The 11,535-nt window shown below is 45.3% G+C and overlaps 1 protein-coding gene across 2 annotated transcripts; it reads right to left on the bottom strand.

Moving 5' to 3' along the window:
- Nucleotides 1-5,233: 5,233 nt before the first annotated feature.
- Nucleotides 5,234-10,543, bottom strand: TSPO2 (translocator protein 2). Of its 2 annotated transcripts, none has more exons than XM_048826764.2 (4): nucleotides 10,236-10,543; nucleotides 8,332-8,558; nucleotides 7,418-7,556; nucleotides 5,234-6,916 (listed from the first exon to the last, which is right to left on the bottom strand). In XM_048826764.2, the coding sequence occupies exons 2-4, from the start codon at nucleotides 8,502-8,504 to the stop codon at nucleotides 6,734-6,736; spliced, it is 495 nt and encodes a 164-aa protein (XP_048682721.2). In that variant the 5' UTR covers nucleotides 8,505-8,558; nucleotides 10,236-10,543; the 3' UTR covers nucleotides 5,234-6,733. The 2 variants fall into 2 exon arrangements, with proteins under 2 accessions (XP_048682721.2, XP_048682722.2); XM_048826765.2 differs by lacking the exon at nucleotides 10,236-10,543 and adding an exon at nucleotides 8,694-8,839.
- Between the last annotated feature and the right edge of the window lie 992 nt (nucleotides 10,544-11,535).

The following is an 11,535-nucleotide window of genomic DNA, read 5'->3' on the forward strand; positions in this document are numbered from 1 at the left end:
GGCTTTTGTGGGTTTTGTCTCAGACTTTTAGAGCTTTGCCATTAACTTCAATGGGAGCAGGATCAGTCCCTTAAATTCATCTGACAAACAAAATTCTTTGTCTTTTTTTCCCGGGTATTGATTTCTCATGGGGGGGAAAAAATATAATAAAACACACCCAAACCCTTTGACCTTTCTCCCATTCAGATCCTTTGTCAGTAGCCTTCTAATCATGAGCATTTATTTTCTGAGGTTAAAATATGTGCACGTGGCTCTTATCCTATGGTGAGCACACAGGGGGCATCATCTACCAATGCTGAAGCCTCCATTCCAGAGGGATACTCTCAAAGGGTCAATTCACCTGTCAGTGAGCCAGAGGGTTATCCATTTGCATTAACAGGAGTCAGGTGCTAAGGGTTTTGTGTCATATTTGCAAGAAATGTGAGATAACAAAGGAGCCATATGTCAGATCAGACCATTGGTCCATAACTCCAGTATCCCATCTCTGGCGATGGCCAACATCTGATGTTTTAGAGATAAACAGCTTCCAAGTCCACACACATAATGCAGCTGGCCAGTTGTGCAATGCCACACAAGTTCCTTCCTGACTCCAAGCCAGGGATCAGCTTCTGTCCTGAAGCATGAGATTTAGTTGCTAGAATTTTAGTTGCATAATTACAAATGTATTTATAATCTGATCATAACATTATCCAGCATTTTGAAGAGGGATTCAGGAGTCTGGGAATGGAGGAGAAGAGACCTGGCTGCAAAGAAGAATCTTGCTAGGGAGTTCATTGTATTCTTAGGCCAGAGAAACATTTCTTGGCAGGATCCAAGAGTGAAATAAGACACTGGCTGTATTAGTCATAGCTGGGACGTGCTCTTTATTCCAAGGTGACAGCTGATGGCAGTAACAAAACATCTCCCTAGATACATTGTTTGGCAGTGATCCTCCTCCTGTTTTTCCAGCTGTAACTACCGTTACTCGATAAATAAATACCCCCCACCGACAGTGATGTGCAGAGCCAGCTTTCCTTCTCTCAGCCCCCTTGGCCCATCAGCTGTCTGCTCCCTCTCTTCCTCCCCTCTTCAGGACCAGGCCTCATACTGCAAAGATTTCCAAGGGGTCCTTGTCATAGATATAGTCTAAAGGTAGGGATAGATAGAGAGATTGGAGGGAAAGAAGGGGGAGCGTTTCCCCCTATAAAACCTTTTAGCTTTGTGCAAGAAGCTGGTCCCAGTGCATTTCTTCGGCTCCACACCAGACAACTGGTATTAATTGTCTCAGGAGAGAAGCCAAGATTTGAACCTAACCTTATCTATTGTCATTTTGATATCGTGCCTATCACCATGTTATCTAGGCATTATATAAAAACCTTTAGATAGATAGATAGATGAATGTATGGCAAAGAGCTTGCACTGGTGTTGTCAATGCTGTACTTGTTGGACCATGTTCTGCTCTCAACTAGGAAGATGCAACTCCCTGTAGTTTCAAAGAATGTTGCACCCACGTAGCAGAGAGCAGAATTTGATCCTTTCTACAGATGCATAGAGTACTTCAATCTCCAGGGATGTCTATTCCATTGCAGGCTTGGAAGGATTCATTTTTTATTGGTAAACACCAATTTCACCATACACACACAAACCAATGAAAAAATTGCCACTGATAATAATTGAAATTTACAGATCAACGGAGTAAGAAAAATGCTGCTTGAGCTCTTATTAGTTTAAGGATATTTGTACATTTTGACATACGATGGTGACAATTTGTGTTTTAATGGTTATAAAGCTTTAACTTTCTGAATCTTGTTGACTGCCATTAAATAATTATTGTCTGACCCCCTCCCATTTTCTGACTCCCCCAATAATTTCCCCAACTGTGAAAATTGAAACTCATAAACATTTTAAAAATGCTTAAAAGCCATACATTTGTGCCGCTGTGAAAATGTAAAATGATAAAAATTGAAAAAAACATGCTTAGAAATAAACATTGATATTATCCCATCAAAATTACAAAACAATAAAATAAATGTTCGGCCAAGCATATGTAGGTTTCTATATTGCACTCATCACTGTGTAGGTGAGCATCGTCCAGCAGGGCATTGAACAGTGTGACTACCATCTGTCATGTGTTTGTTCTTTTGTCCTCTCCAGAGGGGAAGAAGTGTGTGCAATGGGTGGAGAATTTTTTTATATATATAAAATACACACACACACACACACACACACACACGTTTCAGAGTAGCAGCCGTGTTAGTCTGTATTCACAAAAAGAAAAGGAGGACTTGTGGCACCTTAGAGACTAACACGTGTTACTCTGTGTTTAGAGAAGTCAAGGTCAAAGAAGTGCACCTTGCACTTGTAGGAGAAGTGATGGGGTTTGTCTTGGTCCTTAGTTCCTATGGGAGTTCATTCCACAGGGCAGATCTACACTACTGCTTATGTCGATATAACTTATGTCGCTCAGGGGCGTGAAAACGCCACCCCGCTGAGCGACACCAGTTCCAGTAGCCTAAGCGCTGTCCACACCAGTGCTACGTCGGTGGGAGATGCTCTCTCGCTGATATAGCCTCTGCCTGTCACGGAGGTGGAGTAATTATGCTGATGGCAGAGCTCTCACCCAACAGCATAGAGCGTGTTCACCAGACTAGCCCTCAGTCTTGGGTTGGTCCCTATAGTGGGCCAGCTACCTCCCGTGTGCCCCCTCTTGGCCTAGGGTCCTTCTACAAGCATCCTGCCTCAGTTTTCCCTCTTAGACTGTTCAAGAAACTGAAAAACACTTTTGTCCATTCCCATCCCTTGTCGGGTTGTGCTTTATTAAATTAACAAACTTTAAAATAAAGTTTCAAAGTCCATCCAAAAAGTCCATCCAAACAAAAGTTTCTCATGATTCCTCTTTGTAGGCCTTCCTGCCTGGGGTCTTTCCTGCTTTGGCAGGCAATTCCAGGCCCTCCTTGGCTGGTGTTTCAGTGCTGATGCTCAAGCCTAGCAATCTCTAATCCCTGAGCATTGCCCCTTCGTTGCAGCCTTTTGCTACTCTTTATAGGACAGTCATAGAATCATAGAATATCAGGGTTGGAAGGGACCTCAGTAGGTCATCTAGTCCAACCCCCTGCTCAAAGCAGGACCAATCCCCAATTATATCATCCCAGCCAGGGCTTTGTCAAGCCTGACCTTAAAAACTTCTAAGGAAGGAGGTTCTACCACCTCCCTAGGTAACACATTCCAGTGTTTCACCACCCTCCTAGTGAAAAAGTTTTTCCTAATATCCAACCTAAACCTCCCCCACTGCAACTTGAGACCATTACTCCTTGTCCTGTCCTCTTCTACCACTGAGAATAGTCTAGAACCATCCTCTCTGGAACCACCTCTCAGGTAGTTGAAAGCAGCTATCAAATCCCCCCTCATTCTTCTCTTCTGCAGACTAAACAATTCCAGTTCCCTCAGCCTCTCCTCATAAGTCATGTGTTCCAGACCCCTAATAATTTTTGTTGCCCTTCGCTGGACTCTCTCCAATTTATCCACATCCTTCTTGTAGTGTGGGGCCCAAAACTGGACACAGTACTCCAGATGAGGCCTCACCAATGTCGAATAGAGGGGAACGATCACATCCCTCGATCTGCTCGCTATGCCCCTACTTATACATCTCAAAATGCCATTGGCCTTCTTGGCAACAAAGGCACATTGCTGACTCATATCCAGCTTCTAGTCCACTGTCACCCCTAGGTCCTTTTCTGCAGAACTGCTGCCTAGCCATTCGGTCCCTAGTCTGTAGCTGTGCATTGGGTTCTTCCATCCTAAGTGCAGGACCCTGCACTTATCCTTATTGAACCTCATCAGATTTCTTTTGGCCCAATCCTCCAATTTGTCTAGGTCCCTCTGTATCCTATCCCTGCCCTCCAGCATATCTACCACTCCTCCCAGTTTAGTATCATCCGCAAATTTGCTGAGAGTGCAATCCACACCATCCTCCAGATCATTTATGAAGATATTGAACAAAACCAGCCTCAGGACCAATCCCTGGGGCACTCCACTTGACACCGGCTGCCAACTAGACATGGAACCATTGATCACTACCCATTGAGCCCGACAAACTAGCCAACTTTCTACCCACCTTATAGTGCATTCATACAGCCCATACTTCTTTAACTTGCTGACAAGAATACTGTGGGAGACCGTGTCAAAAGCTTTGCTAAAGTCAAGAAACAATACATCCACTGCTTTCCCTTCATCCACAGAACCAGTAATCTCATCATAGAAGGCGATTAGATTAGTCAGGCATGACCTTCCCTTGGTGAATCCATGCCACCCAGGTGTGGCTCACTCTGTAATCAGGGATGGCTAGCCCCAGCCCTCCAGCCCTTCAAGGGTGAGCCACCTGGTTACAGTCCTCAAGAAAGCTCTTTCTTCTGCCTAGCAAGCTTTACCCTTATGGCAGAGTTCCGCTGTGTCGTGTAATACCTTTCACCAGTGGAAAGGACTGATGGCAAGGTTGGATCAAGGTGAGGAAACAAAGTACAGGGCCAAATTTTCAAAAATAGCCACTGATTTCAGGTGTCTTGCTTTGTAGATGCTCATTTCACCGTGGGCCTAGTTTTCAGAGGAGCCAAGCACCTGCCGCTCCTACTTGCTTTAGTTGGAGTCAGGGAACACAGTACCTCTGAAAATCAGGCCCAAGATGGGTACCCAAAATTAGAGGGCCCTTTGGAAACTTTCAGCCCTACTGAATTAAAGGCGTAGAAACCCAGCCTAGTGTCTCCCAGGGAGGAAAAGGGAGTCCCTGCTGTATTTGAGATGTGGCTTCCTCCATAACCATTCTCATGGCCAGCCATCTGGCCCCATCCTATTGGCATATCACCGCTTTCCCTCCCTGTGGAAGGCAAGATTACCATATCAGCTCGAGCAGGGGGTGAGCAGTTTCGTTTGCTCTAACCTGTGCATTGAGGAGCTTTTTTCCACAAGGTTCAGTGGGTTCCTTGGAACCTTTCACAGAACTAGTGCCTAATGCCATTTCCCCTTCCTTCTGAGTTCCGTGCAAAAGCCATGGGCTCTAGTCAGGGTTCCTTGAACCTTTCCCAGCCCTTTTGCGAACCCAGAACCACAAACAATGGATTTTTTTTTCTTTTTGCAAACAAAAAATCTTGGTTTTATTAAAAGCAAACATGTCTCTACATCTGCAGTTCAAACTACACTACCCAAAATAATGCCCTTCACCCTGACAATCAGCTGCCAGTAAAAAGATCCATTAAAGAGATCCATACATGGTTTTTATTTCGTAAAAAAAATAGTAAATCCTCTCTCTAAACAGGGAACATCTAATGCCTAGACAGCAGAAGGAAAGATCAGAATGGGGGAGGTTGGAATGGACCTTCCTCTCATAGGGCTGCCAGCCCTCCAGGATGGTCCTGGGTTCTCCAGGAATTAAAGATTAATCTTCAGTTAAAGATTATGTCATGTGATGAAACCTCCAGGAATACGTCCAACCAAAACTGGCAACCCTATGCTCTAAGGGTGTGTCTACACTGCAATTAGACATCCACGGCTGGCCCGTGCCAGCTGACGCGGGCTCACAGGACTTAGGCGAAGGAGCTGTTTAATTGCAGTGTGGTTCATTCCCCCCTTCCACCTCGCAAGGTCCTAGACCCCAGGCTCTAGTCCATGCCCAAATGGCTACACCGCAAGCACTTTCTCACATGAGCGGTCCTTATGGGCCTATTTGTTCCATGAATTGGGCACCACTTCCGCTATCCTGGAAAATGCCAAAGTGGTACTGCCTGAGATTTTAAAGGAGTCAGGTGCTCAATTTCCACTGAATTTCAATGGGATTTAGGCATCTAACTCCCTTGTGCACCTTTGAAAATCCCAGCTGCTGTCTGGTAGTTTAAGGCACAACATTTAGAGGGGTTGGTTTGAAGGTTTTACAAAGCATATTAGCAACATAAATGTGTCAGTCCGTGTTTGAGGGTTGTTTTATTTCAGTGAATGCAGAGTCGGGGGGGGGGGAGTTGTGGGGAGGGGTATTTTGGAGGTGGGATAGATAAACATTTCCCTTCAGTACAGTTATTTGTACTCCAGTCATTGCAGCATTGTACAGGGGCATGAGAATCAAGAAGCACAATAGACTAAAAGCAGAAGATGAACCTGGCCATTTTCATTTCGCTGGCAAAGAGAAAGGCAAATAATGAGCTAGATGGTGAGAAGTTAATGGCTAATGGTAAAAAGTCCAAACTGAGTCCTATGCAAAAATTAAACAGCAGGAATGGCAAAAAGCCATTAGGTTTGTAAAAATTGTCCTGTTTTAATCATCTCAGGTGTTTTTCGTCACACAGGTGAGAATTTTTTTGAATGTATGCAAGCAAATTCTGCTCTCAGTTGCACTGATATAAATCCAGAATAACTCCATTGTCTTCAGTGGAGTGACTCTGAATTTACAGTGGCATAACAGAGCAGAAATTGGCCTATGAGATTTAACTTGTGTCCCCTTAAGGCCACCGTACAGCTGTAACCCCAAAACCCCAGCATTGTTGAAGAAAAAGAGAGGCAGGGGTTCTCAGGTTAAAGGTGTATGGTAACCTTAAAGGGACATCCCATTGCATTGTGCAAAATTTTCCCCATGCACCCTTTGCAAATGATATGTATGTTCAGGTACCCATCTTAATAAAATTAACCACCCCCAGGCTATCAGCTCTTGGTCCACCACATCAGGATGGATTGGTTTCATAGAATGACTTTATTTCACCAGCTTCTCTTTGTCTTAGTCGCTCTTTCCTTTTTCCTCCTCAGGATTGTCCCTCCAGATGCAGAAGGTGAGAGAAGAAGCCAAGGTCAGCCAAGCCAGGTAAGGCACCATCAGCATTGTCGCCCTCTTGTTAATGGGGTACCAAGAGTACATGGTGCCGAGCACCAGGCCGTATAGGCACAGGATGTCCACCAGAGCCTGAAGAAGAGAGAAGGAAATGATTGAGGCATCGACCACTGGAATCGTATTCTCCCTATGCACTGTAAGAGTAACTCTTATCGAAGGCAGTCCAGCGAGAGTAAAGCTGTTATGGACTCTCTTGTTGACAGTGTATTTTATAGGCTGATAAGCCATCCATGAATAGTGTGGCCCCCTTGAAGTTCATGGCCCTGCCTCTGGTTGGACTAGGGTGTGACGCTCAAGGAGGCTTATCTCTCGCCGTAAATTCTTAACAGAAAAATGCAGCAGCCAGAACACTGGCTCCCTAACCGCCCTGCTTTTCGGGTCAGGAATGCGAAGGACTGATAACACGGGTTAGAATCAAGTGCTGTGTGAGCAGATGCAGAGCTCTGCTAAGATGCCTTTACAGCTGACACAGGGTACAGCACTTCCTGGTGCTCGCTGTGGACCCTCCTAAAGGCTCCAAACCAGTGGCGCAGGACACAGACAACACAAGACAAATATGCACAGACACGATACCAGTTTTAGCTTATGAGCTCCAAAGAATAGGGGCGTCCAAGCCCAGTTCAAGGCAAGCTGAGCCCCGTAGAGGCCCAGCGGGATGATGGCTTTGCTGTTGAAGCCCCCTAAGTCATTCCACACCAAGTATGAAGCATAGCTGTGAAGAGGAAAATCACAATTAACATTTTGCTGTCCCACCTGGCTTCTCTCCACAATGCTGTGGGATCAGGCACTATTCTACCAGGAGGCACCGGATTTTGCGCCATAGAATTCTAATTACTGGAAGACAGCTCCAAGGGCAGATCCCACCCTAGCCAAAGGCAGCTCTTATGGCTTGTCTACACCGGGTTTTGAGGGTGAGGGGGCAGGGTTGCACCAATGTAGCTACACTGATGCAACCCCTAGTCTAGACATACCACACGGATGCAAAAGTGACTTGCAGTAATGGGTTTGCACCAGCACAGCCTTGGTGCACCTACATCTGTGGCCTGGCATCACCTCAGACTCATGATCTTTCTTATCTATTTAGGCAGTAAGTTCATCTGGCAGGGAATGTCTCTGTGTATGTGTACAGTGCCTAGCACATTGGGACCCTGATCTTAGCTGGGTTCTCAAAGTTCTACAGTTGTCATCGTGATCCTCAGTGCAAAATAAACCCAGTGTAGACAAAGTCCCCGGCAAAAATAAAAGTTCCAGGTGGAGCCGATGAACTCAGCTCAATACCTAGTGGGGTGTTATGTTCCTCTTCTGAAAATAAACGTCCCTTTCCTGCCCACTTGGTCCATGAGAAGGAAAGCTCCAAAATGAGCAATGGAGGAGAGTGAAGTAACGTCTCCCCTAGAGATAAAGACCCACAGAAGCAGAGAAGGAGTAGTACACGGAACCTCACCCCATGCCTGTGTACAGAGAAGGAGTAGTACACGGAACCTTACCCCATGCCTGTGTACAAGGTAGTCCACATGACCGGGAACATTTTGTTGGGTGGACGCCAAGAGGGTTTCTTCAGGCTTTCAAACCAAGTAGGCACTTCCTTTCGTGTCAAGAACCAGCCGAGAAATCCCCCAATATGAGGCAAGGCAGAGAACCCAAAAGCATGAGCCCACATCCCTCCTTACTGGATTGAACTGCACTTTGGGTGGCTGGTCCGGGCCTTTTGTAACTGAAAAGCAATAAGTGAGCATCATTTACAAAGGACATTGGTTATTTCCATATTGACCAAGACCTTCCAGGTCTTTGCTTTACTCTAATCCCCACTCCCTGTCATTGCACCGGCTGCTGCAATTCCATTATTTACCTAATGTGGCTGCATTGAAACCATCCTTAGAAGACAGGACTGAAGACACTTTTCTCAGTGCTTGTCGAAATGCCACAGCTCACAGAGTGGGCAAACTCTCCTGCATGTATGCTGCTAGACCTCTCAATGCAGCTATTATCTCTCTGCTGCATGCTGCTCTCAGTAGGAAAAAACAGGCAGTTTGTTGTGGGACTTCCATTTTCTTCTCTCTTCAGCTAATCTCTCACCATATATTTGTATTTTAAATAAACATCTGTAGTGAGCGTTTTTTCATCACAATATTTCAAAGTGCCTTACTAACATTATTTAATTCTTTTTGCTCTCCTGAAAGGCAGAAAGGGATTATTATCCCCCCATTTCGCAAAGGGGTAAACTGAGGCACAGAGGGGTTTATTGACTTGTCTAGATCATACAGTGATTCCCTTCCAGATCCAGGCACAGAACCAGAACCAAGGAATGTCAAATCTCAATCCCCTGCCCTAACCATTACACACGCCCTCCCTTTTTAAAGACAGTCACACAGTCGTTACATGACTATGGGCAATGTCTAGCATCAGGGCTGAGTGTTCCCCAGTCCTCAACATGCTTCTCACCCTCAGGGGCAGATTGATACGTGCCTGTCTAGCCTCTCAGTGGACCAACCCTTTTCTTTTTGGATCCATTCATAACTTTAAACCCAATCTCATTAATCTGCAGGAATATGTGGAATGTTCTTCCTGGCAGTAAAAGATCATACCTATCACACTTAGCATCACTGTGAGAGTCTGAGCAAAAGACTTCAAAAAGGTGGTTGTCTTTGGCAATGTAAGGGAGGGCAGGGGAAGAGGTTCAGAATATATCTTTCAGAAAAAAAAGTCCCTGGGCAGGGGTGCTGGAACAATTTCTATAGTGGGGGTGCTGATGATGGAAACCATGTATTTGGTGTTTGTTATTACTACTTCAAGGCAGGGGGTGTGGCAGCAACCCTTGCACCCCTAGCTGCAGCACCACTGTCCTTGGGAATCCATCTATTCTGTTACTTTGCACTTGTCGGGGGATATAGATCAGGAGAAGAGCACTGACCTGAACAGTCTTCTCAGTTTCGGACTTTGATCCAGAACTAACACTGACAGCCCATACTCATTATTAATATTATGCAAGAAAAGGTCATCTTAAAAACCCGGAGCCAGCAAGCAAAGGTCTGCATCAGTAAAGACCAAATACACACAGGCGTCATAGCAAATAAACAAGACCTTTACCAGACAGTTTATGGACCAGAAAACCTGCCTTGCGCTGAGCAAAACAAGAGGAGTTGATCCTAATTTAAAATTATATAAGGGCACAGGCTGCATTTCAATTTCTCTGCAGCAGAGCAAATTGTTACTGCCAGGGTTTGCAAAACAAACAAACAAACAAACACTGGAAGTGCTAGGCTAATTTGTTACAGATTGCTGAAGTAACTAAGGGGTGAAACAGACACTTAATTGTCATAACATTCTAATTTGAAACACAGCTGCTGATACTGACAAGGTTAAATCTATAGGAACAGCAGCCTTCACTCACCTTCTCCCAGTTGATTTTCCCCCTTCGCCAGGAAAACACAACAAGCAAACAGATGGATTTCTGAGGCCAGCCTCTGGCTCTGTTCCTGCTTCTACACAATGAAGAAATTGTCATCGGAGTTACGTTGAAGTAGCACAGAAAGGGGCGCGCGTGTGTGTGGAGCCTGTAGTCTGAAAGAATTATTGAGGATTCCTTCAGTGGTGTTTGTGTAACTGTCTGCAGAGGGCGGATCCAACCTGTCAAATTCACACACACTCAGGCAGTATGTGAGACTACATCTCTGCTTGATCCGATGAGGGAATCCCTCTGAGAGTCAGTGAGTGTGTGTGTGTGTGAAAGAGAGAGAGAATGTGTTTATTCTGTTTGTGTATGTGGTGTGAATGCGTTGTGTATGAGAGACCATGTGTTGAGTATTTGAACATGCGTGAATGGTGTATATATGAGCGTTTGTGCATGTAAGAGTGTGTATGTGTATATGAGTGTTACGTGAAGAACTTGTGTGGCGGTGAGAATGTGTCCTGTATGTGGGATTGTGTATTTGTGTGCTAGTGCGTTAATGAGAGAGACAGATGGCCCGATCCTCATCTGGTGTAAATTGGAGTAACTCTATGGGTATCAATAGAGCTCTGCTGATTTGCACTAGCTCAGGAGCTGGCCCAGTGCAAGTCTGTCTTCTCTATGCACAACAGTGTGTGAGTGAGAGAGAGAACATGCTCTCTGTGTGTGAATGGGTGTCTGCAGTTTTAATCATCCATGTGCTGCATATCAGAACTTTCATTAACCAGAGGCTCTCTGTGATCTCCCCTCCACTTCCCTCTTAGCCAAAATTGGCAAAAGCCTCTTGAATCTAAAGTAAAGACATTACAAATGCATGTTAAATGGCAGAGGGAGGGAGGGAGAGACCTAGAAATCATTAGGAGGCTGCCTGCAAGGGGTGGAGAATTAAACACTAATTCACTTCTGCTATGGGTCATTACCTGAATTTCATGGTCTGAAGCAAGGTTAATGTCTCTTGGGGGAGTGTAATATTTCCATTATAACGCAGACGCAGTCAGATCCTTTAATTTTATTGCACTCAAAAGGAGCAGAAGAAAATTACTGTTTTGCGAAGGGTGGGGAGAAACCCAGACTCTTAGCGTACGTCTACACTGTGCGGTACTGAGTCTCAAAGACCAGGTCAGATGACGCAGGCTGCAGGGCTAAAAATAGTGGTGTAGATGTTCAGGCTTGGGCTACAGTCTGGGTTTTGAATCCCTCCCCACTCACAGGGACTCAGAGTCCGGGCTCCAGTTGGAGACCG

This window comes from Caretta caretta, chromosome 21 (assembly GCF_965140235.1).
Source record: "Caretta caretta isolate rCarCar2 chromosome 21, rCarCar1.hap1, whole genome shotgun sequence".
Lineage (NCBI taxonomy): Eukaryota > Metazoa > Chordata > Testudines > Cheloniidae > Caretta > Caretta caretta.

What these genes read in the sequence shown, in the direction of transcription:
- TSPO2 (XM_048826764.2), bottom strand. Translation starts at nt 8,504, where the DNA reads ATGTGGGCTCATGCTTTTGGGTTCTCTGCCTTGCCTCATATTGGGGGA. An exon ending in ACCTTGTACACAGGCATGGG is followed by an intron (nt 7,557 to 8,331) that starts GTAAGGTTCCGT and finishes TCCTCTTCACAG; the next exon opens with CTATGCTTCATACTTGGTGT. An exon ending in GAGCTCATAAGCTAAAACTG is followed by an intron (nt 6,917 to 7,417) that starts GTATCGTGTCTG and finishes TCTCTTCTTCAG; the next exon opens with GCTCTGGTGGACATCCTGTG.